Here is a 27,690-nt window from a genome sequence, read left to right as displayed (position 1 = left end):
TACCCCACTCTGCCCAGCTCCTCCAGAGTGCTAGTTCCGGCTTCTTCCCGTTCTGGTCCTGGTCCCTAGTCCCTCAGGCAGCTGCTCTGCACCTCGGTCCCGGGTTTGTAGCTCTTCCCGTGGGGAACACGGGGCACGGCGTGCTCGCTCCATCTTACCCAGAACCACTCATTGCATTTGATCATCAAAGCACCCGCGCTTCGGAAGTATTTGGAAAAACCACAAGCACGGTACGTGCAGCTGGGAGGCAGCATTTTTGCGTCGTGTGTGACGCCCCGCCCGTTGCTTTCCCTCTTCAGGGTGAGAAGTCGGTGTCGGTGGATGGGAAATGCAGCGATGCAACGCTGCTGAGCAACTTATTGGAGGAAATGAGAGCCACGCTGGCTACGTGCTGAGTGCCACCCTCGGCCCCGCCACGGAGGACATGTGAGGGAGAGCCAACTCCAAGCGATAGGTTTCTCTCTGTCGCACGGACTGTACCCGGCCCAGGCGTTGATTTAAGTCCACTGTCGTCCACTGTTATTCGTCAAGGTTTTCTGTTGCGTTGATTTATCCTGTCATCTTTTTTACTTTGACTCTTCTCACCGTCTTTGGTGAGAAGCCCCATTCCAGTCTCCCAACCAGCAGGAGCTCCTGTAGCCGGGGGCCGACTGTGCACGAGGCCTCGGGCTGGTGGGGAGCGGGTGGGACTCGGGCCAGGACCTGGCGGGCCCAGGGTGAGCAATGCTCAGGCGACTGGGTGGGGTGGTGCGTCCTGCGTCTGTGAAGTCATCCGAGTCCCACGAGTCCCCAGACTCCCTGCCCGGTGGCATCTGGGGGAGAACGGGCTGGCTGCTCACAGCCGCGGGTCAGGGTCTCTCCCCAGGACATGCAGTGGGAAAGGGTCGTGCAGCCCGTTGTCCACTGTGTTCTCTGTGCCCCACCGCCGTGTTCGCGTGCTGGCTGGAGAAGGGCGGTGGATGCCGAAGTGGGGGGCTGCAACCTAGGGGGGATCCAGTCAGGACCCCTGACTGAGCAGGGCCTGGACGTTCTGTTCAGGACAGTGTGTCCGGGTCGGCGCTGTCGGGGTGAGTGAGGGAGGGCTGCGGTTCCTGGTGTACCCCTCTCGTCACTGAACACCCCACAGGGTTGCCCCGCGGCTGCTGCGAGGGCCCTGTCCTGCACTCCGTGGCCCTGACCGCGAAGCACGTGCATCAGGCCGGCCCCTGAAATGTGCCTCATGGGCAGGGCAAGGGGACCCAGCCACCCCCGTGAGACTGAACTTTCCTCAGATGATGGGCCTCAATGATGTTTTAACTCTTCCTTTTGATGAAACTGTCACGTTAGCATGTAGAGTAATCTATTACAGAATCCTGTGCAGTGATTCTAGAATCTCGAAACTGTATGATGTGTTATATAAGAATTTATTTGCTATCGACATTCCCGTATTCAGGAGAGAGACATATCATGCTGCTGTAATGATTTGTGTCAGGATGATCCAATAAACTCGCAAACAGACGTCTCCCCGTTGGTCTCCTGCCTGTGCGCACCCCAGCCAGCCGGGGGTCGTCACATGGCCCAGGGCTCTGGGCGGTCTCCGAGTTGCTCAGAGTCGGATGGCGGCTGTAGGATGCCCTCCTGGAGGCTGCAGTGTTCGGGGAGCCCTGTCCCCTCCTGCCCATGTACCCTTTGTTCCCTTGGGAGGTGACGTCATCCCCGCGCACTGTCCAGGCCTTGGGCTGGGGTGGTAAGGGTGAGGAGCCGCCCAATCCCACCCACGGGGCTCTGCGGGGTCCACCCACGAGGCACAGTGGCCATCGCCCTCCCTGCCTTCCCCAGGGAACCCCACTAGTGCAGGGGAGTGGGGTGAGCCACAGGAGCCAGTGCTAGAAAGAAGGCCCTGCCTGTGGGGGTTAGTTCACCACGTTCCCACTGGCTTTACTGATGCCACGTGGACAAGGGACAGTTGAAGACCAGTCAGGCTGGGTCAGCAGACAGAAAGCCCAGATCACCTCCACTGGACTCCCACAGCGTGGGCGGTGCGGAGCCGGGGCAGACAGGCTCCACGCTAACCCCGGGTGGGGCACCCTGCTGGGAGAGGCCTCAGGCAGCCCCCACCTCCCAGCAGTGTCCCTTCTAGAAAATCATCCTGTCCAACGCCCACCAGGAGGCTCCTCCCTGCTCTCAGTGGGAAGCCGGGTACCTCGTGCACCCAGGCCACACCACACACTGGCCCTCATGGGGTTGGGGGGGCAGCTGGATGGGCAAGCTCGGGGACCTCAGAAGCAGCGCGACCTCGGGGAGTGAGTGCCAGCCCTGCACCCCCTGAGCCTGGTTATCGGCCACCCTGGCCTCACTGCGACCCCCGGAGGGCGCCTGCTCCAGAGGCCCATGTGGCTCCACCGCTCTGCAGTCTCCCCGGGATGTCCCTGTAACCACGCACCGTTTGAAACCCTAGCGGGTTTCCCCAACCCAGACACAGTCACGCCCATGAAAGCAGTGCCCATGCGCTGGCCGCGGGACCCCGGCAGGAAGGCATGCGGGGCTGGGGGGTCCGTCAGCTCTCGAGAGTCCTCCTGTGACCCCCTTGGATGTGAGAGCAAGCGAGTGCCGTGAGCCGAGGACTGCCCAGCTAGCAGCCGCCCTGATGGGCACGAGGTCGCCTCCTGGCTGTGCTGGTATCCCCAGGCCCCCCTCCCTGTGACAAACACGGGTCCAGCCATGGGTCGCACCGCCCCGGGCCTGTCCCCTTCATTCTGCGTGGAGTGTTTTAGAAAGGCGGGGCAGGAGGGACCGTGGTTCCTGTGTCCCTCGGCCTAACAGGGCCTAAACCCAAGACGCACAACTGCTGGCCCTGGTCTCCATCCCACTGCAGCCGCACGTGGACTTGCTGTGCAGGCTTGTTTCTGGCGAGCCTGCCCAGGTGGGCTGAGGTGGACCACAGTGAAATCGAGGTGGGAATCCCTGGACCCACCGTCCTGCCCAGGACCAGGCCCCTTGAGCCCCTCACCGTTCTCCCTGCCTGACAAGGACTGCTCCGTGATGAGAAAGATCCGGGAATTTAATCATTCCATCAAATAACTCTGCGATCCTGCCCGGGGTCAACACTATATACAAATCCACCTCCCCTCCTCTCGGCCGGCCCGGCTCTGGTGGGGGCGAGGGGACCCCTCCACAGGGCCAGGCTGGGGTAGTCCAGCTGACTCCAGGCCCCAGTTGCCGCTGGGGCGGGTCCGGCAGGCCTGGCGGCCATCAGTGCTGCATCAGGCACTGGGAAGCATTTTCCAGAGTCAGGTTGGCCAGGTGCGGGGGCTCGAGACACGTGAAGCTCGGTGATACCAGGCTGGGGGGAGACAGGGCGCCCTCAGACCTTCCTCTCCCCGCCCCACTGCCCCTCACTGGGGGGCCTCTTCTCAGCTGGCGCATGGGACGGGCTGAGCTCGGAGGCCCTGCCTGTTCTGTGTCCCCAAGATGCACTAGGTTCTGTCACATCAACATCCCACTACTGGGGCGCCAAAAGGGCGTGGGGGGGCCTGTGGCAAAGTGGCCATTGTGTTTCAACCTCTGGCTTAGGTGCATCCCTGCCCCCGCAGCCCACCAGGGTCCCTCTGGGTCACTCACAAGGCTGGAGTGGTCCTGTGCATCCGGCAGCAAGGGGGAGAGGAGCGCATGTTTATTCATGAATCAATCACAGGGTGTGGTTGCAGTGGTGACATCCGGCATGTCTCAAGTGCAGAAAGAGCCCTGTTCAAACCCCCCCAGCCATCCCCTTGACCTGAGGGACCCCACAGTACCCCTTTCCTCTCTCCCCTCCCCTCCCCTCCAGAAGGCCAGGCCAGGGCTTTGGAGGGGATAGGCCAGGGGGCCTTACCTTGTGTTGGTGTCCTGTCTGAAAGACATGACGGGGCCCCAGTTAGCCCCGAGCTTTGGGGCCGACGCTGTGCCTGTGGCCCCAGGCCCCTCCACAGGGGTGCACATCTGTCATGGGGGGCCTGCCCTCCCCGGCTCTGATCACAGCCCTGCCACCCGCTTGGGGCAGGGGTAGGACCAGACTCAGTGGGACCCTTTAACCAAAATGATCCACCCCCTCTTGTGCCAGCTGAACTCAGAGACCCTCAAGGGACTGGGGCCCAGAGCACTGGGGCCAGGCGCCACCTCCTGTGGCCGGCCCCACACATACTCACCCAAGGGTGCACGTACTGCCTCTGATAAACAAGTGGGGTTTGGGGAGGGGGACTTACCTGTGCCACTGATTTCTACAACAGGACAGCGGGTTTGGAGTCAGAGGCCAAGTGGCCTCGGTCGGGGTCCCTTCCCTGAGCCCAGCTGCCCGACTCACATGTAATGGAGAAGACCCTGCACAGCCCTCTCCCACTGCGCCGACGACCTGCGGGGACACGGGGCGTGGAGGTGGCGTGGCCCCCAATTCAGGGGGCCAGCTGGGAGGGTTTCCACCCCACCCTTCCCAGGTGATGAAAGGCTGGGGGGAGGCCGAGAAGGGGCCCCTCGGGGGAGAGCCTCGGACCGCACAGACAGCGGGGCCCTCAGCCGCCCGCCTGGAGCCCTACTCGCAGTTGTAGCCGAAGCAGACGACATGCGAGTCCTTGCAGTTGAGGCAGGAAATGGTCTCGTACTGGAAGATGCCTGCAACACAGCAGAGGCCGCTGCGGGCTCCCCTCGGCCTCCGGGGCCCCACACTGCCACCGTGCCCCACGGCCTGGATAGAGGCTCGCTCACCACAGTGACGCTGACAATCGATGCGGCCTGTGCGGGGACGAGAGCACAGACGTCGCCTTCTTAGCAGGCCCAGCCTATCCCCACTCCAGCCCGCCCTCCCGGGCCTGCCTAAGGCTCGGGGCCCATCCATCCTGAGATGGAGCAAACCATCAGGGAGGGCGGCTCCCAGGGAGGTGGCAGGGACAGGTGGGATTTACCCTTCAAGGTGCCCCACTGTCGCCCACGGGAGGAAAGTGCTCCTCGCTCGGGGAGCTGCCCTGCTCCCCGCTTTCTGTCGCCAGCCGGCTGCAGGCTCTAACGCCCTATTCACATCACTTCAGCCTCGCCACGCCCTGGCCCGGGGCCCCAGCCTCGGAAAGGGCCTCTGAAATCCTCCCGTGGCCCTGGGTCCGCGGGCCCTCATTTGCTCACTTTCAATGATGGCGTTCTGGATAAGGTGCACCTGCTCTCGGAAGATGGCTCGCAGCTCGTTGGGGAAATACCCTGATGGGGGAAACAGGAGGAGGGAGGTCAGGCTCGGACGCTGGGCGAAGGGAGGGGTCCTGGGGCGCCCGGCCCTGCCTCAGTTTCCCCCTTACCCGGGAAATACATCTTCCCCTGGTACAGCAGATCCATCTTCCGGTACACGGCGTTCGCCACCTGGTCCAGCTTGTCCCGGGCTGGGGGCGGGAGGAGGAGGCGGGTGAGCGGCCCGGGCCGGCGTCTGGCCGGGCCGGGGGCACCGGGCGGGGCTCCGGCACTCACTGATCTCCGCGGGGATGGCCAGGTGCAGCTCCTTCATCGTGTCCTGGCTCCAGTCTGCGAGCAGCGAGCCCGACACGGGGATGTCGCCCACCCACCATGACTTGAGGTTCACGTGGTCGCGGTAGAAAGAGAACTTCTCCGAGAAGTTGCTGTGGCAATGCAGGCAGCCGCGGGCCAGCGCCGCCGTCAGGCCCAGGCACAGCAGCAGGGCCATGCCGCCCCCGCCGCCCCGCCACCCACGGCGCCCGCGCGCCACGCCCCTCCGCGCGCACCGACCAACCAACGGCGCCCCTTCGTCACGCCCCTCCACCGCCAGCCAACCAACAGCGCCCCGCGCCACGCCCCTCCGCGCGCACCGACCAACCAACGGCGCCCTCGCGCCACGCCCCTCCGCGCGCACCGACCAACCAACGGCGCCCCCGCGCCACGCGCGCACCAACCAACCAACCGCCATTCCCCGCGCCACGCCCCTCCGCGCGCGCCGACCAACCAACGGCGCCCCTTCGTCACGCCCTTCCACCGCCAACCAATCAACGGCGCCCGCGCGCCACGCCCTCCGCTCGCACCGACCAACCAACGGCGCCTTCCCCGGCCCCGGCCGCGCCCCCGCACCGCCCCACTAACGGACAACTGACGGCGCCGGCTCCCCCTCCAGGCCCCGCCCACGAGCCGCCACTCCCAGAGGAAACTCCACCCACGGCTCGGCCCCGCCCTCAGACCGCACCCCACGCATGCGCCCACGGCCGGCGCAGGCTCCTCCTCCCCGACTGACCCCTGCTCGAGGCCCCGCCCCGCGGTCCCAGCACGGCCCAAGCTCCGCCCTCAGGCCTCGAGCCACGGGCACCAGCCAATGGCGTTACGGCCCGTCCCCGGTTGCCAGGCAACGGAGAGCGCGGCAGCTGGGCGCTCCCCCCTTGATCTAGACGTCCGCGCCCCGACTCCGCTTCCGGGGAGGCCTCCGCCTGTAGCGGAAGTAGATCCGGCCGGGCGGGCGGGGCCGGGCGGGCCGTGCGCGGTGTCCCTCCGCGGTGAGCGGCAAGGCCGGGGCCGGCGGGCGACCCGGGGACAGGCACGGGGACGGGGACGGAGACCGAGGGCGGAGGACGGAGGCGAGCGTGAGGCGGCAGGTGGGTCCTTGGAGGGGCGAACGCGGGCGGCGGGAGGACCGATCCGTCGGGAGGACCGAACGCGGGCGGCGGGAGGACCGATCCGTCGGGAGGACCGAACGCGGGCGGCGGGAGGTCCGATCCGTCGGGCGGTGCGAACGCGGGCGGCGGGAGGTCCGATCCGTCGGGCGGTGCGAACGCGGGCGGCGGGAGGTCCGATCCGTCGGGAGGGGCGAACGCGGGCGGCGGGAGGTCCGATCCGTCGGGAAGACCGAATGCGGGCGGCGGGAGGTCTTGTCACTAACCATCACCAGGACCCCCGCCTCCTGGTTGGGACCCAAAGTCGCAGGATTTCAGGGCCCCCCAAGCCAAGGGGACCCGGGCCTTTTAAAGGCAGGCGTCCTGTGTCCTGGTCCCCAGAGTCACTGAGCACTGGGAAGGCTTGAGGGGGGAGCGGTCAGTACTGCCCATTGCGCGACCTCACAGCTCCTTCTCTGCCCTGGCTGGAGGGCTTGCATTTGCTTTAAACGTCCCTGTATTTTATAAAATGTCGCTGAAAAGGGAAGGTGGCCGATTGGAAAATCCAGAAAGTCACAGAGCAAAAACTAAGTCTCAGAGCCGCTGTTAATTTGGGGGTGAGAGTCTTCCGGTCTTTACACACATGTGCTCTCTCTGAGCCCCTTGCATCCTTTTTTACAGTTTATAGAAGTTTAATTGACATACAGTCGACTGCACACATTCAAAACATGCAGTTGAGCAAATTCTGACATACGATGCACAGTGCACTGGTGCATATTTCACAGCCCACCTGCCGGCCTGCACTTCTGGGTTCCGACTTGGTTCTGTTACATGGGGCCCCTCCAGCCACTTCCTCATTCCTCTCTCCACCCAACCTGAAGTTCAGGGACTCATCATGTTAGCCCATTTCACCGACTTGGCCCTGGGTGGCGCCAAGGGTCCCGTCAGGACAGGGCACTGCAGCCTCCTGGAAGCCCTGAGCCCCCATGCCCCCGGAGTTGACATCTTAAGGACTGAGTGATCACTTCCCCACGTGTGTAACCCCTCAGGGTCTGTCATCAGGACTCACTGAACCAGGGTGCTGGGTGTGGAGTGGGAACACAGCGAGGGGAAGTCCCGGCTGCCCCTGCCCTCACCCCAGGGCACCTGTGTCTCCCCTCCCTCCCGGAAAGCGCCCTCTGTTTCTTCACCCCCAGCAAGGCATAGCCCCGTCCCCAGGATCTGAATCCAAACCCACCTCCAACAGCACCTGTCCTGTCGCTCCCGTGTTCCCTCTCCTTCGACTCTCTAGAGCTGAGCCAAGCAGTGCAGCGGCCGCTGGCCACGCGTGGCTAGTGACCGCTTGAAACGTGGCTGGTCCGAATTGAGATGAACTATACAAGTGCAAAATACACACCAGGTCCCGGAGACTCGGTGTGTTAAAAAAAAAAAAAAAAAGGCAAAATATCCCCTTAATATTTTCTATATGCGTTAGGTGTCGAAATGATATTTTGGTGCTCTTGGGTTAAATAGGATATATTATTACTATTAATTTCACCTGCTTCTGTTCATTTTTTTACTTTTCAATGTGGCTACTGAAAATTTGAAGTCACACATGTGGCACACATTATGTTTCTAGCACCTTCCGTGGCGTTGATTCTTTCCACACGTATATGTGCAGCTCCTGCTTCCATAGGATTGGTCGTTTTCTGCTTCCTGTTTGTGGCTTCAGCTATTTCTTCAGTGGGGTGAGCTACTCAAAGGGTTTAGCCAAATGCTGGTGTGTCGTAATTGATGAATTAGTGTTAGCTATAATTTTTTTTAATAGACTTTATTTTTTTGGAGCAGTTTTAGGCTCACAGTGTAACTGAGGGGAAGGAAGAGGGAATTCCCATATATACCTCCTGCACCCATGTATGCACAGCCCCCCCATGATCAATGTCCCCCACCAGAGCGGGACATTGGTTACAAGGATGAACCTCCATGGACACGTCATTGTCACTCAGAGTCCGCGGTTGACACTGGGGTTCACTCTTAGTGTTGTGCGTTCTGTAGGTTGGGACAAATACATAATGTCATGTATCCACCGTCACGGTGTCGCACAGAGTAGTGTCACTGCCGTAAAAGTCCCCTGTGCCCCGCCCATTCATCCCTCCCCCGACCCCTGGAAACCACGGATCCTGTACTGTCTCTGTAGTTCTCCCTTTTCCAGAATGTTCCAGAGTTGGACTTGCAGTGTGTCGCCCTCTCAAACTGGCCTCTTCCACTTAGTAACGTGTGTTTACGGTTCCTCGTGTCTTTTCCTGGCTTGATGGCTTACTTCTTTTTGTTTGTTTGTTTTTTTCTGTGAGGAAGATCAGCCCTGAGCTAACATCTGCCAGTCCTCCTCTTTTTGCTGAGGAAGATTGGCCCTGGGCCAACATCCGTGCCCATCTTCCTCCACTTTATATGGGACACCGCCACAGCATGGCCTGACAAGCGGTGCGTCGGTGCGCGCCCGGGATCCGAACCGGCGAACCCCGGGCCGCCGCAGCGGATCACACGCACTTAACCGCTTGCGCCAGCAGGCCGGCCCTTGACGGTTTGCTGCTTATCTGAACCTCCCTGAAGGAGAGAGTGTGTCTTTATCATCGTTAAATGTCTCGCAGAGGCGAGCGCGGGGTTCGCATTCCAGGCGCCCCAAATACCTGTGACAAGCTGGATTCTAAGTTCCTGTCTCTCTCTCAGCAAAGGCAAAAGTGGTTATTTTAGTCCCCCAGGGGGTTCACAGAAATGTTGTTTCAGTTCCTGAACTTTTCAGGTGATTCAGATTCCAACCAAGTGCGAGGCTGTCCGTTTCATATGTAAAAACGCCCCGAAGCCCACTGAGTTCTGGAAAAGCCAGCCGTTAATCACCCTTCCGGGAGCTCCTCTCTGGTCTCCAGGGCTTCATAAGACGGAAGTTTAACGAAAATCCCCCACGCGGCCGGCCGGGAACTCGGGTTTTCCCTCCGGGAAGTTTTAGACGTGCCCCCGCTGGGGAACCCTGTTGCTGATTTCCTGGAATCTCGAGGTTCGGATTTCTTAAGTAGAAAGGGCAAATCTGACTTAAGAAACCGGATTCTGGGAAAGAGATGGTCACTCCGGCGGCTCCTGAGTCCCAAGCAGGACACTCGGGGCCGAGTCATTCTCTGTGGGGGGCCGTCCTGGGCACTGGGGGGGGCTGAGCAGCATCCCTGGCCCCACCCACTCAATGCCAGGAGCACCCCCAGTGTGACAACCACAGCCCCGGGGCAGGACCACCCGGATGAGACCCACGGCTATAGCTGCGAGCTCTTCCCAGCTCCGAGGAGACTGTGGTCCGTGAGTGGATGGGCCTGGCCCGCGGTGGCCGGTGCTCAGAGCAGTGACTCCTCCCCCCTCCCCCTTCAGACTGGGGTCAGTGCCCACTCAAGGCCCCATCCCGAGGGTCCTGGTGTTAATGGGAGGCATGGACAGCCGGCGGGAGAGCTTGGGGCTGTGTCTTGTGACTTACCCTTCCTGACTCGCGGGCCTCTGGTCAGTGACACATCCCCGGGCTGGGTCCTCAGACGGAAGAGGCGTGTCCCCTAAGTGGCAGACACCACAACCACGGATGGCCTCGCTCACATTTCTCTTTTCCACCCCCGGGTGATGCAGTTTTGTCGAACAGGGTGTCTGTATTTGCCCCCGGGGTGAACCGAGGGAGAGGGAGGAGGCGCGGAGTTCTCCTCCAGGTGTAGGCCCCCCGGAACCCCGCTCTCTTTCGGCAGCGTGGAGGCAGTGGACGCGGGGACACCCGGGTTCGGATCCCAGGCCCGCCTCTGTGCGCTGTGGGCTCGCAGCTCTCAGGCCCCGGGGAGGGTCCTTCCCGCCTCTCCCCGATCTCTGCCTCCGTCGTCACACGCCCATCTTCTCTGCGTATCTCTGTCCAGACCTCCCTCTTCTTATGAGGAGGCCAGCTGCTGGACTCAGGGCCCCCACTCTAGTGTGACCTCACCTATATTAAGGACACCTGCAGTGAGCCTGTTTCCAGACAAGCCAGTTCACAGGTCCCAGGGGGCAGGACTCGAGCGTGTCATTTTGGAGGACTCTATTCAACCCATAGCGGGGGAACGGAGAGTGACGGCCGATGGGCACGGGGGTCTTTTGGGGTGATGAGAATGTTCTGGAACTAGATGGTGGTGATGGTTGCTCTACTCTCTGATTTTACTAAAAACTGTTGAATTATGTACTTTAAAAGGGTGGAGGGCCGGACCCGTGGCGTACCTGTTGGGTGCATGCACTCTGCTGCTGGCAGCCCAGGTTTGGATCCCGGGCGCACACCAACGCACCACTTGTCAAGCCATGCTGTGGCGGCATCCCATATAAAGTAGAGGAAGATGGGTACGGATGTTAGCCCAGGGCCAGTCTTCCTCAGCAAAAAAAAAGAGGAGGATTGGCAGACGTTAGCACAGGGCTGATCTTCCTCACAAAATAAATAAATAAATAAATAAATAAATAAATAAATAAATAAATAAATAAATAAATAAATAAAATAGGGTGGAATGTACCGTATATGAATTATACCTCAATTTAAAAAAAGAAGAACTCTCAGGAGGGCTGGAACAGAGGGATCCCCTCGACAGCACCTGGCCTGGAGTGGCCCCCACAAACCTTACTTCCTGCCTTCATACAAGTTGGGGAAATTCACCAGAAAACCGAGACCCGAGGTCCAAACACCAAGAGAACACGCATCCCGGGTGTGCCCTGCAGGATGGCGGGCGGCTCCCCGCTCCTTCCCCGCACAAGGAGCGGTCGCGATATTTAAAAATAAACATTTCGGTGGTGGCAGACAGCTGTGGGCCGCGAGCATCTTCCAGCCGGATACTTGGGCTGCCGCCCGGGATCCAGGGTTCACACATTGCTCTAGAACATACTGGACCAACCTCTGAGGTTGGGGCCTGTCCCCCCAGTGCCCCCGAGCTCCGGGCAGCGTCCCCGTGGCGCTGGCGATGTCAGCGGCCGAGGCAGGATGTGGAGCGACCGGAAGGAAGTGGCGAGGGCCGAGCGCGGCTGCACCTCTCCAGGAGGGTCACGCGAGGCGGTTGCTTAGAGGAACTGTGTTTTGTTTTGTTTTCAGAAAAAAAAGAAGGGTTGGGTGTGTATGGGGGCAGGGGAATTTTGTCATCTTACCTTGTGTCACTCTAGAAGTTTCTAAGTGCCGCGCACATCTCCTCTTCGGGAAGAGCCGGGGAGCCAGGAGAGCCCTTAGCACTGAATTTCGAGAAGCCCGCCCACGCGTCCTTGGAGGTGTTCTAGGAAGAGCCGAGGGCCGGGAACCCAGAGACGGTAACTGGGACGTGGGGGGCGTCTCCGGGCCGCGTGGCCTCCTGCAGCCTTTCTCAAGGAAAAGGCGATTTCCGGTGGCCGGCCACCCCTTGGCTGTGGGATGTGTGTGTTTCTGATGGAAAGCTGTTTGCTTTTGATGGGAACTCGGCCCATCCAGGAAGTTTTTCAGAAAATCATTGCTTCCACTTAAAAAAAAAATCCTCCCACTTTCCGGGAAGAGAGAGACAGGCGGGGAGGATCCTCGCAGGCCCCGCCGGCCCTCGCCGTCTCCAGAACTGTCCTGGGGTGAGTCCGGTCCGTGGCATGAAGGGTGTGAACAGGACAAGTTGTCGGCCTGCCCGGACGGGCCCGGGGGCCGCCACCTTCTGAGGCTCAGCCGGGCAGGTGGCTCCTCCTAAAGCCTGTGTCACGGCCCCCGAGGCCCTCCTCGCCCGCCTGGAGGCCCAGCTCCTGCCTGCACAGGTCGCGTGTCTCCAGGTGACACGGTCGGAGGTTCAACTCCCAGAACCATCCCTGGAGAGGGCCCGAAATAAAGAGAAGGCAGCACCCGGGCGCCAACGGGCTGTAATTTTCTCTGTCGGGATTCCCTTAGGGTTGGAAAGTTAGCTGCGGGATAGATAAGGAGCCTGGAGGCGAGGCGACAGATAGAGGCAGCTGTGGGGGCCCTGTGGCCAGGCCAGGCTCACCCCTTGAGCTGGACGTGGGGTGCAACGCCCGCTTCATCTTCTAGTTGCTAGAGCGGGGCTACACTCAGCCCGAGCGGAAAGGCGTCTGGAGGCTGAAGCAAGAGCGCGTATGAGGAAGTGTCCCTGCGGTCCTGGCAGGCCGTGGGCGCGGAGAAATCAGGCAATGGGGGCGGTGGGTGGGAATCAGGCAGTGGGTGAGGGAGAAATCAGGCAGTGGGCAAGGGAGAAATCAGGCAGTGGGGGCGGTGGGTGGGAATCAGGCGGTGGGCATGGGAGAAATCAGGCAGTGGGTGGGGTGGGAATCAGGCAGTGGGCAGGGTGGGAATCAGGCAGTGGGCAGGGGAGAAATCAGGCAGCGGGTAGGGGAGAAATCAGGCGGTGAGTGAGGGAGAAAGTAGGCTGTAGGTGAGGGAGAAAGCAGGCAGTGGGCGGGGCAGAAATCGGGGTGGGCGGGGGAGAAATCAGGTGGTGGGCGGGGGAGAAATCAGGCGGTGGGTGGGGGAGAAGGTAGCTTTCTTCTCTGTTGGCCCACGGGGAGTTTCCATCCCTTGGCCTGCACTCAGAGTGGCCTAAGAGCAGCTTGGTGTGCAGATTAACCGTCTGGGCAGGTGCGCAGGCCACTTGGGCAGTGAGCAGTCACAGGTGGGGGGTCGTGGGGTCACCACAAGGCGTGCCCAGCTCACACGCCCACGGCATGGAGGGGGCCTGGGCTGCCCAGCCCCAGGGGACGTGGCCAGTCTCGGAGACAGAGGGTCGGGGCAGGTAGCCTCTTTTCATCCGCCCTTCCTGGGGCGTCTGAGGCTGGGCCCCCGTCCGGTCCCTCCATGGCAGGAGAGAAGCGGGCGGGGGGACGTTTGTGGCTGCACCCTGCTCTCAGCTGCCTTCCCTTCTCGGAGGTGCCGCCTTCCCACCCTCCAGGCCTGGGCGCCTGCGGCCGTGCCCGCCCACCGAAACCAGGGAACACCCACGCCGGGCTGTGCGGGCAGTGCAGACGGGCCGGAGGGGGAGCAGCCCAGCCTGGGGGGCGCCTGGCACTGGATTTGGGGGATTTGGGATTAGACGGATGGAAACCGAACAACGGAGAGGTGTGTGTGGCGGAGGCGCGAGGCCTGGCAGAAAGGACCGGGCTTCACCCACGCGGTCCAGGGGTCCATCTCCGGCTCCTGCCTCTACCAGCCGAGTGGTTTGAAACACTGACAACTGATCATTAGCTGGTTAGCACTGAGTCACTATCTTCTAACCCAGTGGTTCTCACTCAGGGCGACTCTGCCCCTGGGGAACACAGGGCCATGTCTGGGGACATCTGTGGTTGTCACACTGGGGGAGCTCCTGGCATTGTGTGGGTGGGGCCAGGGATGCTGCTCCACCCCCATAGTGCCCAGGATGGCCCCCCAGAGAGTGACCCAGCCCCACAGTGCTGGGGGAAGACCCAGTCTGGGCCTCGGTCTTCCCATCTGTGAAGTAGGGGTACCATTTCCCTCGTGGGTGACTGTAAGGTGCCCAGCTGGGTGTCAACCATGGTGGCAGGAAGTGACAACGGCAGCCATGGCCCCAGGGCTGGCATTGGGGAAGGAAGTGAAGGCACCGTGGCCTCACTCCAGAGTGCAGGTCGCCTCGAGCTTCGTCCCCGCGTGGGCTTGACGTGGCTCTTCCTCACCCTGTGACAAACTGTTGCCCACACCTGTGCTTTTGTGTAGTTTTCCGTAGTTGTGTTGCATTTCACCATAAGCCAAGATTGTACAGGTAACGCCTGCCTCAGTCTGAGCCCCAGAGGGAGGCGTCTTTTGTTCCTTGACGAGCCCGGGGTGAGGCTCAAATTAACAGCTTTATTAGACAGCATTCACATACTGTACACTCCACACATTTAAAGTGTACAGGTCAGTGTTTTCAGTACATTCACAGAGTTGTGCAACCATCACTTCTATCTAGTTCTGGAACATTCCATCACCCCAAAAAAGAAGCCCTGTCCCCATCAGCAGTCACTCCCAACCCCCTCCCCAGCCCGTGACAACCACGAACCCACTTTCTGTCTGTGGATGTGCCTGTTCTGGACATTTCACATCAATGGAATCACACACCGTGTGTCCTTCTGTGTCTGGTTCTCTCACTGAACATCATGTGTTCAAGGTCCACCCACGGTGTGGCTGTGCCAGGGCGTCCTTCCTTTTCATGGCTGTGTAATACTCCGGTGTGTGGATGGACCATGTTGTGGATCCATCATCCGTTGATGGATAGTTGGGTTGTTTCTCCGTTCTAGCTGTTGTGAATCGTGCTGCCATGAACATGGGTGTACAGGTTCTGTGTGGACATGTGTCGGCCCTTCTCTCGGCTGTGTGCCTAGGCGTGAATTTCTGGGTGAGATGGTGACTCTGTGGTCTGGTAACTGCCAGAGTGTTTGCCACAGCGGCTGCCCCATTTTACACTCCTGCCAGCAGCGCAGGAGGGTTCCGACCTCTCCACGTCCTCGCCAGCACTAGTGATTGTCCTTTTTGGTCACGGCCATCCTCGTGGAGGGAGGAGGTCCCCTCCCCTGTCGCTGGGGATCCTCCTGTCCCACTGGCCCCATTGTCTTCGCTTGGCTCTTCCGTCCCGGTGGCTCAGCTTCTGCATTTGCACGGTCCGTGCAGCCTTGAATCGACCTTCCGACACCCACGGTGCCCGTGAGCGGGGCCCAGAAGGATGGGCGGGCTTCGCCTGCCAGCGGAGAGGACGGACGGCCTCGTCAGCGAAGCCGAAAGCTGGGGAAGGTCCCAGGCCCACGTGGAACCTGGGCCCGGGTGACACAGTTAAGTCACTCAAGTCACTCTGCCCGGTGCTTGTTAGGATGAGCTGCGTAGCCTTTTACTGTCTCCTTTTACTGTCTCCTCTTCTATCTGAGTGTCCTGCAGCTGCTGTGACAAGTGACCACAGACTTCGAGGCCTAAAGCCACTTGTCATCTCACGGTCCTGGAGGTCGGGGGTCCGACGTGGTCCCACTGGGCTAAATCCTGGTGTGGGCAGGCCTTTCCTCCCAGAGACTCCAGGGAGAACCGTCTCCTGCCTGTTCCAGCTTCTAGAGGCGCCGCGTCCTGGGCTCGGGGCCCCTTCCTCCGTCTGCACAGCCAGCAGCGCAGCGTCTCCCGTCTCTCTCTGCCTCTGACCCTCCTCCTCCCTCTGATGAGGACCCTGTGATGACACTGGGCCCCGGGGATCCAGGGTCATCCCCCATCTCAGGGGCCTTGACTTAATCCATCTGCAAAGTCCCCTCTGCCATGTGAGGTGACAGGTCCACAGGTCTCAGGTACCAGGATGGAGACGTCTTTGGGGCTGTCATCCTGCCCACCCCGTCCCCCCCCCCCAACCAGGGCAGGAAGGGCCTCTTCAGGCTTTCTCACAGCAGACACTTGTGAGCCATCTGTGAGCGGGTCCCCGTGGACACCCTGAGGACATGGCCGACAGCAGCCTGGGAGGACTGCGGGCAGGACGGGGCAGGGGCCAGGACTGGGGCCGCGGTGCAGGGAGCAGCCCCGCATTGGGCAGCCACAGGCGGGAGCAAGGAGGCGGGGTCACTCTGCCCTGAGGGTGGAGGCTGTGCCCCCCCCCGCCCCCGCCCCCGCCACGCTCCTCTGCGCCCGTCCTTTCCGTCCCGCCTCCACACTCCTCCAGCGCTCCAGAGGGAACCAGCTTCCTTAGGGCAGACCAACCTCTTTCTTTATAAATTCTTAGGACTCAAGAGTCTGCATTGCTCACACCACGTGACCCAGGGTCTCCCCCTCGGCACTGCTCCCTGGGGGCAGAGTCAGCCCGGGGTGAGAATACTAGTTGAAGCATTTTGTACCATAGATCTGGTCTCTGGAATGAAATCGAAGGCTTCCAGCAGGCAGAGCCTGGCCTCCCCCGCAGAGGTGTTCTAGAGGGGCACATTGAGGAACCACGGCCGACTGCTGCCCTTTGCCCTCTGACCCCAGCAAGGGGACAGACCCGGCTGGTCATAGTTCCAGAGGCACCTTCTCGAAGGCCGGGGCCCTGGGGGACTCGGCTCTGGAGGGGGCAGAGCCGTGAGCAGCTCTTACGGACCCTCGGCTGGAACCCTGAGCACCTCGCCGCCATCTGTCCTCCAGTTACTCCGTCTTAATCTCGGAGACTGGACTCGGGGAGGGGACTCTGGGCCGGGGAGGCGTGGCCTTGAACCTGCACCCGTCTTCTGTCATCGGTGCATTCCAAGTGGCGCCCACTCCCCCATGGCTGAAACTGACCGGAGATGCTTGCCTCCGGGTCACTCTCCCTGGGGGCAGCCCTGGGCCCTGCAGATGGAGATGGGAAGCCCATTGCAGACGCGGGCCATCTAGAACTTTCTGATGAGGAAGTTGGGCTGTTGGAAGTTTGTGGTGTTTTGCTACATGGCGCACTCGGCCTGGAGGGGTGGGCCAGCAGGTCACACACAGGTCAGACCCGAACTCCCGGGATTTCAGCAGAGAAAGGAGGGTGGGGGTGTTACGGTATTATAATGGGCGTTCGTCACACGTGGGGGCCTGGCGCGGGGCCCAGGCGCTGCTTCCGTTTCCTCTCCGCCGACTTCTCCTTCTTCGGCTTCCCCCCAAGGTGAACTCCCCAGAGACCCCGCCGCCCCACGGCGCCCACCCTCCCCTCTGTCCCGGCTGGGTCCACGCTCCCAGGAGGGCACGTCCACCGGGCCCGGAGATGGAGAATAAGGGCGGCACCACCGTCGTAGCAGAGCGATGGTGACCATGAGTATGACGTGGTGACTGTGTCCAGAGTGTGTCGGGGCTTGATTCACCCTCGTGCCCCCTGAGATGGAGTCTGTTACCCTCCCCACCCACAGAGGAGGGGGCAGAGCAGGCAGGAGATCGGGGCCTCGTCCCCGGAAACGGGCGGCAGCGGCGGTCTCGTTCCCATGTAGGCATGGACAAGACTCAGGCAGGCTCGTCAAGGCTCTTAGATGGTGTCCTGGGGTGCACGGTGCGCCCCAAAGTCCAGGCCCACCGTTGATAGGGTCTTTGCAGATGCCATCAGGATGGTAAGGTGGGGTCACACGGGGTTAAGGCGGGCCCTAATCCGGTGACAAGACTCGGACATCACACGCAGGGAAGCACAGAGAAGCCACCGGAAGTGGTCCTCCCAGTTCTGGAGCCAGAGCCCAAGTCAGGCTGTCGCAGGGCCAGGTCCTTCTGGGGCTCTGAGGGAGCATCTGCCCCCGGTCCCTCCCGGCTCCTGTGGTGCTGGCCGTCCTCGGTGTCCCTGGGCTTGTAGACACGTCACCCCATCTCAGCCTCTGTCTCCCTGTGTGTCTAGGTGTCCTCTCTCTTTTTTTTTTTAAAGATTTTATTTATTTATTTTTACCCCCAAAGCCCCAGTAGATAGTTGTGTGTCATAGCTGCACATCCTTCTAGTTGCTGTATGTGGGACTCGGCCTCAGGATGGACGGAGAAGTGGTGCGTCGGTGTGCGCCCGGGATCCGAACCCGGGCCGCCAGCATCAGAGCGCGCGCACCTAACCACCAAGCCACAGGGCCGGCCTAGGTGTCCTCTCTTATAAGGACGCTCATCCTTGCATTCAGGGCCCACCCGGATAATCCAGGATGGGCGCATCTCAAGATCCTTAACTTGTTTGCATCTCCAAAGCCCATTCTTCCAAATACGGTCCCATTTGCACGTTCCGGGGATGTGGACATCTTGTGGAGGCCGCCACTCAGCGCCCTGTGTCCCCGTAGCCCCTGTGCGCAGTTCAGCACACTCTCTCCCACTGTACAGAAAGCCTTCGGGCACGGGGGAGAACGCCGCTGGTCCGGGTTGTGGGGGCCCTGTCTCAGCGTCTTCTGCTCTGGCCGTCGGGACACGGCACGGGGCAGACCTGTCCGCTGAGGAACTGGCACCTTTTTGGTGAAACTTAAAACCATGAGTCCTGGAAGCGTCCCCAATCTGCCCACCGTGTTTTCAGAACAGCGTTTCCAGGAAGGGTGACGATTCTCTCCCTCTCTGTGTTCCAGATCTCAGGAGAGACCCGGGGGCGCCGTGAACTGCCTGTGGCCCCTCGGTCTGTGGCCGACGCACGCGTCCTGCCCGGGCTGTCTCCGAGAAGGCGTCGCCAGGGAGTGTGCGGGGCCGGCGGGTGGCCACGATGTCCAGCCCCTTCCTGAAGCAGGTGTTCAACAAGGACAGGACCTTCCGGCCGAAGCGCAAGTTCGAGCCGGGCACCCAGCGCTTTGAGCTGCACAAGAAGGCGCAGGCGTCGCTGAACGCGGGGCTGGACCTGAAGCTGGCCGTGCAGCTGCCCCCCGGCGAGGAGCTCAACGACTGGGTGGCCGTGCACGTGGTGGACTTCTTCAACCGCGTCAACCTCATCTACGGCACCATCAGCGACGGCTGCACCGAGCAGTCCTGCCCGGTCATGTCGGGCGGCCCCAAGTACGAGTACCGCTGGCAGGACGAGCAGAAGTTCCGCAAGCCCACCGCTCTGTCGGCCCCCAGGTACATGGACCTGCTCATGGACTGGATCGAGGTGCAGATCAACAACGAGGACGTCTTCCCCACCAACGTCGGTGAGTTGGGTGGGCCCAGGGCGGGGGGGGGGGGGGTTGGGGAGGCACCCGGCACCGGGGAGGGGCCTCAGCACTCTGGGGGGCCACGTGGAGAACAGAAGGGACCAGCCAGGCTCGGGCATGTAGTGCATTCACAGAGTTGTGCAACCACCACCTCTAATTCTAGAACATTCCGTCACCCCAAAAGAAGGCCCATCCCCGTGAGCAGTCAATCCCCATCCCCTTCCCCCCACCCCCTGACAACCACAAACCCACTTTCTGTCTGTGGATGTGCCTGTTCTGGACTTTTCACATCAATGGGATCACACACCGTGTGTCCTCCTATGTCTGGTTCTCTCACTGAGCATCGTGTGTTCAAGGTCCATCCACGGTGTGGCTGTGTCAGGGCCTCACTCCTCTTCATGGCTGCATCATATTCCACTGTGTGGATGCACCACGTCTTGCTTCAAGTTAAGGATCTTGAGGTGGAGAAGTTATTCTAGAATATCTGGGTGGGCCCTAAATGCTATCACAAGGGTCCTTATGGGAGGGAGGCAGAGAGAGATCCAACACACACAGAAGAGCCGAGGCGATGAGACGATGGGAGAAGGAGGGGTCACGAGCCCAGAAAAGGCAGGAAACAGCTTCTCCCTGGAGCCCCCAGGAGGAGCCAGCCGTGCCAACACCTTGACTTCAGTCCCCGGAGACCTACTGGGACTCTGGCCTCCAGAACTGTGAGGAAAACCTGCCCGGTTTGCTCCGCACATTAGACCAGGAGTCGGCAGACTTTCCCCATGAAGGGCCGGATGGTAAATCTTTCCACCTTTGCAGGCCAGACGGTCTGTGTCTCGACTGCTCAGATCTGCCGTTGTAGCCCGAAAGCCGCCCAGGACACCATATAAGCAAACGGGTGGGTCTGTGTTCCAATAAAACTATTTACAAAAGCAGGCAGTGGGCCGGATTGGCGACCCGTGTGTGAGAGTATCGTCGCCAGCGCGGGCAGGGAAGTCCTGGAAGGTTCCATCTCTACGCCCTTCTCCTAGGCTGGCTGCTGTGTATTGCCCCCCCTTCACCCAGCATCGCTCTTGGTGGCCCTGGCACCTTCCTCTCCCAGGAGAGGGCGGAAAGGGGCCGTCGGCATCAGGCCTGGGTCCCGCAGGTTGGTGCCGAGCCAGGCGCTCCGTTTTGCCTTTCTCTGCCTGCTGTGGGCTTGCTCTTGTCTCGGATTTTATAACCACTATTCGAGGACCCTAGTGCACGGGGATCACCACCCCTTGAGGGGACTGTCCCACCACCTGGCTTTCAAAAGTCTTCAAGGACGGCGTGAGATCAGCGGAGAAAACTCAGGCCTCGTTGATGCTGAACGAACCTTCCGCAGACTTAGTCCCCCAGGAGCCCTGGGCCCTGTTCCCCGTAGCACAAAAACCTTCACGGCGCCGAGAGCGGCCGGAATACGAGTACCACGAGCCGTCACGCTCTGAGAATCCTCTGTCCCGGATACGGAGGGCGAGCAGGGCGGCATCTGGGAAGACGCGGGGCAGGCGTGGCCCGTCATGGAGAGCCTTTTTGGTCTCGGCGTCTCGGACCTTTCCCGGCGGTGGGCAGCCGTGTGGGCTCCGCTGTTGGACCCTCCAGTGTCGGGGCTGGCTGTCCCCGGTCTGGCCGCAGACGTCACCTGGGGAGCCTTCCCGCACGGGGATCTCCGGGCACCTGCTTGGGCGTTTCTGGGGCTGTTACTCAGCCGACCACAGGCCCCGAATCACCGTGCCGTCTAGGTGCTGGGGTTCCCATCTTCTGGAAGCCTGTGCCTCACACACCTTGGCTTTCCCCGCAGTCAGCGACATCTGTGTCCTCCCCACCGGGCCGTTAGCTTGTGAGGACAGGGCCAGTCTGTCTGTCCTGGTCCCAGCGCCCCATCTGATGGTGCTGTTTGGATCCCGTAAACACGTGGCTCCATCGGTCCTGTGGGACGAAGAGGACGTGAGGTCCTGGCGGGGGTGGCAGGAGGGAGCACGTGGGGGCACCCAGTGCTGTGACTGTACCTGACGTTATGAACTGTCGAGGGACTCTCGTGCTATGTGTATCTTACCACAATTAAAGAAAGAAAGAGAGGCTGGCCCCACAGCCTAGTGGTTAAGTGGGGCACGCTCCGCTTCCACGGCCTGGGTTCGGATCCCAGATGTGGACCTACACCACTCGTCGGCAGCCAGGCAGTGGCAGCGTCCCACATACAAAATAGAGAAAGATTAGCAACAGATGTTAGCTCAGGGCCAATCTTCCTCACCAAAAAAAAAAAAAAAAAAGTATTAACACCAAGAATAGGAGAAGAAACAGCAATGTGGCGTATGCCTGCAGTTAAGCTACGATACACACATTCACATTAAAGTGATGTTCTAAAAACGTACTTGAGATGGAGAGAGAGAAATATATCAACTGAAAAATATCAAACAGCAGAAAATGTTTTCATAGGTTGTTCCATTCTCTGAAGGAAAATAAATGTAACTAGAAATACAGCAGCCCAGGGGCCAGACCCAGCCAGATCCAGAGCTGGCCAGACGCAGGTGGGGAGGGTGGGGAGGGAATGTTCTGGGCTCACACACGGGCCTGGGCAAAGGTCGAAGGGATGTGGCTCTGGGCGCGTTCCCGGCGAGGGTGGACTGCCGTGGAGCGCCGGCCAGGGTGGGCTTGACCTGCAGGCTTCAGCCCCGTCCCACGCATATTGTTAAGCAGCCGAGAGGAGTCATTGCAGGAGGGGAGCTGCAGTCCTGCAGACAGGGGACAGACCAGGCGCCTCCCCCCGAGCGGACACCGGCCTTCAGGAGGAACGGGGACTAGGCTGTGTGACCCTGGGCAGGCGTCTCAGCCTCTCTGAGCCTGGCCAGCTCCAGGCCGCGATGCGGGGCGGGGCGGCGGTCCTGAGCGTGCCCTCCCGCCCGTGCAGGCACGCCGTTCCCCAAGAACTTCCTGCAGGTGGTGAAGAAGATCCTGTCGCGGCTGTTCCGCGTCTTCGTGCACGTCTACATCCACCACTTCGACCGCATCGCGCACATGGGCTCCGAGGCGCACGTGAACACCTGCTACAAGCACTTCTACTACTTCGTGCGCGAGTTCGGCCTCATCGACACCAAGGAGCTGGAGCCGCTGGTGAGCGGGTGGGGCACTGCGGGCTCCGGGGGCGGGGCACTGCGGGCTGGGGGGGGGGGGGGACACTGCGGGCTCCGGGGGCGGGGCACTGCGGGCTGGGGGGGGGCACTGCGGGCTCCGGGGGCGGGGACACTGCGGGCTGGGGGGGGGGCACTGCGGGCTCCGGGGGCGGGGACACTGCGGGCTCCGGGAGGGGGGGCGGGGGACACTGCGGGCTCCGGGGGGGGGCACTGCGGGCTCCGGGGGGGGGGCACTGCGGGCTCCTGGGGGGGACACTGCGGGCTGGGGGGGGGGGACGACACTGCGGGCTCCTGGGGGGGCACTGCGGGCTCGGGGGCGGGGGACACTGCGGGCTCCGGGGGCGGGGCACTGCGGGCTCGGGGGGGGGGGGACACTGCGGGCTCCGGGGGCGGGGCACTGCGGGCTGGGGGGGGGCACTGCGGGCTCCGGGGGCGGGGACACTGCGGGCTGGGGGGGGGCACTGCGGGCTGGGGGGGGGGCACTGCGGGCTCCGGGGGCGGGGACACTGCGGGCTCCGGGAGGGGGGGCGGGGGACACTGCGGGCTCCGGGGGGGGGCACTGCGGGCTCCGGGGGGGGGCACTGCGGGCTCCTGGGGGGGACACTGCGGGCTGGGGGGGGGGGACGACACTGCGGGCTCCTGGGGGGGCACTGCGGGCTCGGGGGCGGGGGACGCTGCGGGCTCCGGGGGCGGGGCACTGCGGGCTCGGGGGGGGGGGACACTGCGGGCTCCGGGGGCGGGGCACTGCGGGCTGGGGGGGGGCACTGCGGGCTCCGGGGGCGGGGACACTGCGGGCTGGGGGGGGGCACTGCGGGCTCCGGGGGCGGGGACACTGCGGGCTGGGGGGGGGGCACTGCGGGCTCCGGGGGCGGGGACACTGCGGGCTCCGGGAGGGGGGGCGGGGGACACTGCGGGCTCCGGGGGGCGGGTACACTGCGGGCTCCGGGGGGGGGCACTGCGGGCTCCTGGGGGGGACACTGCGGGCTGGGGGGGGGGACGACACTGCGGGCTCCTGGGGGGGCACTGCGGGCTCGGGGGCGGGGGACACTGCGGGCTCCGGGGGGCGGGGCACTGCGGGCTCCAGGGGGGGACACTGCGGGCTGGGGGGGGGGACACTGCGGGCTCGGGGGCGGGGGACACTGCGGGCTCCGGGGGGCGGGGCACTGCGGGCTCCGGGGGGGGGGGGGGGGACACTGCGGGCTCCGGGAGCGGGGACACTGCGGGCTCCTGGGGGGGGACACTGCGGGCTCCGGGGGGGGGGGGGACACTGCGGGCTCCTGGAGGGGCGGGGCCATTGCGGGCTCCTTGGGGGGGGGACACTGCGGGCTCCGGGGGGGGGGCCACTACGGGCTCTGGCGGGGGGCATACTGCGGGTTCCGGGGGGTCAGGCACTGCGGGCTGGGGTCCCCAGGGCTCGGACACCCAACTTGGTGATCGGTCTGCAGTGGGTCGCTTCAATTCCAGGCCTGGCACATGGGATCTGCCCGCGGGGTTGGTTTGGGTTCTTTGTTCCCATCCCCGCTGGTGGGCATTGGGCATGCGGGTGCCCCCATGGGAGCACCCCAACCCCACCAGAAGCAAAGGCCCGGCATCCCTGGGCTGCCACACAGAGATGCAGCCCCTTCCTGCAGCTGCCCCCCTTTCCCTGGGGGAAAAACTGAGTCCCCGCGGACACTGAACGCACACTGAAGGCCCATCGGCCTGGGGGCCAGCCTCCTGGGCGTCCCCATCTCCCTGGAGAGCCGGAGAGCGAGAAATGATTTATTGGTTTTAATTGAAGTTAAATTCTGATAACTTAAAATTACAGTCCACTTGGCATATAGTGCAACCATCACCTCTATCTAGTTCCAGAACATTCCACCACCCCAAATAGAAACCCCGTCCCCATTAGCAGTCACTCCCCCTCCCCCAGCCCCTGAGAACCACAAACCCACTTTCCCCGTGGATTTGCCAGTAGGTTGGCGTTGACCCGACCCTAGAGATGGGACGACTCAGGTGGCCAGAGTGGCTCACTGGGGACCCCCATCACAAGGGCAGGGACTTGGGATCCGATCCGTGGTGGACACCCGATGCTTCCCCAGCTGCAGCACAGGGTTCCCCAAACTGCTTTGGGCTTTGAGCAGGACCTGTGAGGTCAAAGGGCGCAGGTGGCTGCTCTCTCGGGGCCCACCAGTCCCACCACTGCTCATGAGGATCACAAACATCCCCAGGTGGGGCGTGTGAGAATCTGGGGCTGGTGCTCAGAGCCCCCGGGGTCCTCACGGGGGGCTGGGAGCGCCTGCGTCCCCCTCTCTGGGCATCTTCCCCAAGGTCGGAGATGCTGGAATGATCCAGGGCTGGGCGGGACCCGGGCTTGCAGGTCTGCTCCTGGGGAGACTAAGATCGTGACTCTGTGGGTCCCCTCACGGGTTCCTCACAGGGCCCTGGGCACCATGCGGCCTTCTTTCTGGTGGATCCCTCCATTGAGTGCGGTCTTGGAAAGGCTGTTCTTTTACAACTTTTAAAAATGGCTAAAAACATCTTCACATAACTTTTTCATTTTTCAGTCAACATTTTTCCGGAGTTAAAGTCATAGTAGACATGTTGAATGGGGAAGGCGTTTTACTCTGGGGTAATGGAATGTTCTGGAACAAGATAGAAGTGGGAGTTGCACACCGTCGTGGATGTGAATACCTCCAAGTATTTGCTTTACGGTGGTTAATTTTATGCGAATCTCACCTCGCTATATTATTTACCAAATACTAAAAATTGCAGTGTGCAGTTTTGTGATCTGCTTGCTTTTTTTTTAACTTAGTGTCGTAATCCCATCGTCATTTCTCCCGTGTTGATGCTCAGAGTTCTTTCTGGAGACAGTTGGGGAATAAAGTAATGAGTTCGTGACTTTCCCCACGGTCTTCTGTAAGTGAAACGGGCCGTGTCATGATCTGGTCAGCTGTTCCTATGTAAGGAGTCGGATGTGACATGGTGTTGTCGTGCCCCCAGCTCTTTTGCATTTGTTAGTCATCTCTTGTGAAGACAGATTTCCAAGGCTGAGACCACATAAAGGTCATAATAAGGGTATTCGTCTTTATTTCCAGGCTGCTTTCTAGAAGTTTCCTTCCAGTGTCTGATCAGATGTACAAGGCAGGGGCTGGTAAACTGCGGCCCTTGGGCTGACCTCCTGGTTTTGTGAATAAAGTTTCGTTGGCATGCAGGCCCACTCAGTCCTGAGCTGAGCAGCCAGACAGACACCATCAGGCCCCCAGAACCCACAGTATTGCCCATCCGGCCCTTCACAGAAATAGTTTGCCGCCCCCGGCCAGAGTGTGCTGCTGTCTGTTCCGTTTTCTCTAAGGTTTGGCGTTAAAGGAGGCCCTGGTCCCTTGAGACTGAATCCCCCGCTTTTCCGATTTCCATCACCTCTCGCGTCGATGCCTGACATCCTGCTTCTTCTTAACAGAAAGAAATGACCGCACGGATGTGCCACTGAGAGCCCCTCGGCCCCGCTGTCACCGAGGCAGTGCCAGGGGGCCACCCCGACTCGAGGGCCGCGTCTCGGGAACATGGACCCGTGTGTTCTAGCCCAGCGTCAGGGTGCGCTCTGTGCCGTCGATGTTCCACGGACGCCGGGGTCAAGTCCTCTCTCTGACTCCCGGGTGGCAGCCGTGGGACCCTGGCGCCCGGCCTCCCTGAGCTCTGTCTCCGTGGCTGTCCAGGAACAAGGGGACGCTGAACTTGAACTCTGATCCTGTGTGCTGTGAGCAACAGGAAAACCACTCTGTGTGTAAACCACGTGCTGGCCCTGGGCGGCTGGAGCTCTGCCCCACCTCTCCCTGCCCCACCTCGGGGCGGCCCGGTGGCTGCCACGACCTCGGCCCCGAGGGCCTGTCGTGCTGGGCCTGGGAGGGGAGAGGCCGGGCCCGGGTCAGCGAGGCAGCGGGCCTGCGAGCCGCCGTCCCCCCCTTTGCTCCCCGGCAGCCCCGGGCCTGTTTCATGAGAGGTACGCTGTGGCCCTGCCTCCTCCCCTCCCTCCTCTCTTCCTCCAAACCTTTGGCTCACCCGCCCCGGGTTTCCCCACGCCTGCACCCCGGGTTTCCTGTGGCCCCTTCGTGTATCATGAAAGATCTCATTTTTATACAGTCTCACCAAGGACCGCCTTCAGATATTAAGAGAATAAGTTTTTTACCTATAAATAGTGAGTCCCTCTAGAAAACTGTCCCCTTTCTGTTATGAATGACCCCGGATGAATCTCCCCGGGAACGCCGCGCCCCCGAGTTTGGGGTCTTTGACTTGTGCCTAATATGTAGCTGGACTCGGCCTTTCTTTTCTGCCTGCCTACTTTATATCAAAAGCCTTTGTGTGTGTGGCCCTCCCTGGTCACTGGACCAAAATCCCAGCACTGTCCCCACTGTGCAACATTGGGAAATGTGGCCGGGGCTCCGCGTGGGCCACACCAAAGTAACCACAGGAAGCCGCCCTCTGCCCCTGTGTCCTGCCCGCACAGCATCCTCAGAGGCCCTCTTGGTGGCAGCCCTTCCCTCCTGGACCACACTGACTCTGGGCGTCTGGGATGCTCGCAGACGAGAGGGGCGCCGTCACCAACACCGACCAAGTGCAATTAACGTGACCTCGGCCTCCGTCCTTCCAGAACCACTGGCGTCCAGCTCAGAGCCCTAGGGAGATGGACCCTGTAGGACTTCCAAAAACCATTGATCGAATGTAGCTCCTTTTAAATGCAAAACCACGACCAAAGGCCATAACCACTGTGTCCCCCAGGGTCACCTGCTGTTCCCGCAGCCCAGCCAGGTCGGGGAAGGTGGCCCGGACTGTGGGACAGGGAAGGCCCCCTGCCCACCCTCCTGTGCCCGTGGGTGTTCCCACATGAACCTCAGAATAAATTGTGCCATCTTTGTACCCGCGGCTGCTGGTTGTCATTTCTATTTTCCTGGCAGGAGGGCCTGGCATTGGGACACATCCCTGCCATTGTCACTGGGATGCCCTCGTCCCCAAGGGGTGAGGAAATCTTAGATGTCCCAATGGTGTGTGGCCCGCCAAAGCGGCCCAAACAGAGAAACAGATGCACAGAATGTCGGTGGGATTAGAATTTCCTGGGGCACAGGGTGGGGGACGATTGGGACAAAGTGGAAACGCCATGAGGGAGGCGTCTGTGTCACTCTCCCGTTTCTGTCTGGAATGACTTACTTTTGGCCTTGACCAAACACAATTTTAACTCTTTGCCTTTTGCTATGTAAAAGAAGGTTCCAGAAAACTTTGAACGGAGTGCAGAAGAGTAGATTGGGAGGGAAAAGACAGAGGGGTGTTTTCTGTTCCAGCCCGTTACCAAGTAGCCTGTGACCCAGGACTCAAGATGAACTTAGCCCAAGACTTTTTTCTTGTATGTGAAAAATGGGATCGATTACTGACTCAGGGGTGAAATGTCACGGTTCCAGGGG

The 27,690-nt window shown here is 61.4% G+C and overlaps 4 protein-coding genes across 7 annotated transcripts in view; 2 read left to right on the top strand and 2 right to left on the bottom strand.

The window, feature by feature from the left end:
• The window catches only part of AP3D1 (adaptor related protein complex 3 subunit delta 1), a 41,252-nt gene extending 39,755 nt beyond the window's left edge, over window positions 1-1,497 (top strand). Inside the window, exon 32 of the mRNA XM_058537661.1 lies at window positions 300-1,497. Coding sequence (XP_058393644.1) covers window positions 300-395 — 96 coding nt within the window. The 3' untranslated portion in view covers window positions 396-1,497. The remainder of the gene's footprint in view (window positions 1-299) is intronic.
• Window positions 1-27,690, bottom strand: part of SCAMP4 (secretory carrier membrane protein 4) — a 230,835-nt gene that overhangs the window by 104,117 nt on the left and 99,028 nt on the right. The gene's annotated exons all lie outside the window — the stretch shown is intronic.
• Window positions 3,023-5,674, bottom strand: IZUMO4 (IZUMO family member 4). Of its 2 annotated transcripts, XM_058537648.1 has the most exons (9): window positions 5,461-5,674; window positions 5,295-5,375; window positions 5,128-5,199; window positions 4,717-4,743; window positions 4,548-4,623; window positions 4,319-4,366; window positions 4,221-4,235; window positions 3,851-3,868; window positions 3,023-3,322 (listed from the first exon to the last, which is right to left on the bottom strand). In XM_058537648.1, exons 1-9 carry the CDS (start codon window positions 5,672-5,674, stop codon window positions 3,232-3,234), a joined length of 642 nt encoding a protein of 213 aa, XP_058393631.1. In that variant the 3' UTR covers window positions 3,023-3,231. The 2 variants fall into 2 exon arrangements, 1 of the variants encoding a protein (XP_058393631.1); XR_009219371.1 differs by having other exon boundaries at window positions 3,601-4,235.
• On the top strand, window positions 6,464-27,151 carry MOB3A (MOB kinase activator 3A). Of its 2 annotated transcripts, none has more exons than XM_058537646.1 (4): window positions 6,464-6,587; window positions 18,564-19,115; window positions 22,036-22,238; window positions 25,698-27,151. In XM_058537646.1, exons 2-4 carry the CDS (start codon window positions 18,695-18,697, stop codon window positions 25,725-25,727), a joined length of 654 nt encoding a protein of 217 aa, XP_058393629.1. In that variant the 5' UTR covers window positions 6,464-6,587; window positions 18,564-18,694; the 3' UTR covers window positions 25,728-27,151. The 2 variants fall into 2 exon arrangements, with proteins under 2 accessions (XP_058393629.1, XP_058393628.1); XM_058537645.1 differs by lacking the exon at window positions 6,464-6,587 and adding an exon at window positions 11,685-11,891.

The sequence above is a fragment of the Diceros bicornis genome, unplaced genomic scaffold (genome assembly GCF_020826845.1).
Source record: "Diceros bicornis minor isolate mBicDic1 unplaced genomic scaffold, mDicBic1.mat.cur scaffold_67_ctg1, whole genome shotgun sequence".
Taxonomy (NCBI): domain Eukaryota; kingdom Metazoa; phylum Chordata; class Mammalia; order Perissodactyla; family Rhinocerotidae; genus Diceros; species Diceros bicornis.
The sequence above is the reverse complement of the archived record's forward strand: the minus strand, read 5'-3'. Positions and strand labels throughout refer to the sequence as shown.

Bases quoted from the DNA above. Each gene is read 5' to 3' on its own strand.
- IZUMO4 (XM_058537648.1), bottom strand. From the start codon at position 5,674: ATGGCCCTGCTGCTGTGCCTGGGCCTGACGGCGGCGCTGGCCCGCGGC. The intron at 5,376-5,460 runs GTGAGTGCCGGA...TCCCGCCCCCAG, and splicing joins GGCCATCCCCGCGGAGATCA to CCCGGGACAAGCTGGACCAG. The intron at 4,744-5,127 runs GTGAGCAAATGA...GTCCCCGCACAG, and splicing joins CCAGAACGCCATCATTGAAA to GCCGCATCGATTGTCAGCGT.
- MOB3A (XM_058537646.1), top strand. From the start codon at position 18,695: ATGTCCAGCCCCTTCCTGAAGCAGGTGTTCAACAAGGACAGGACCTTC. The intron at 19,116-22,035 runs GTGAGTTGGGTG...CCGCCCGTGCAG, and splicing joins CGTCTTCCCCACCAACGTCG to GCACGCCGTTCCCCAAGAAC. The intron at 22,239-25,697 runs GTGAGCGGGTGG...TCTTCTTAACAG, and splicing joins CCAAGGAGCTGGAGCCGCTG to AAAGAAATGACCGCACGGAT.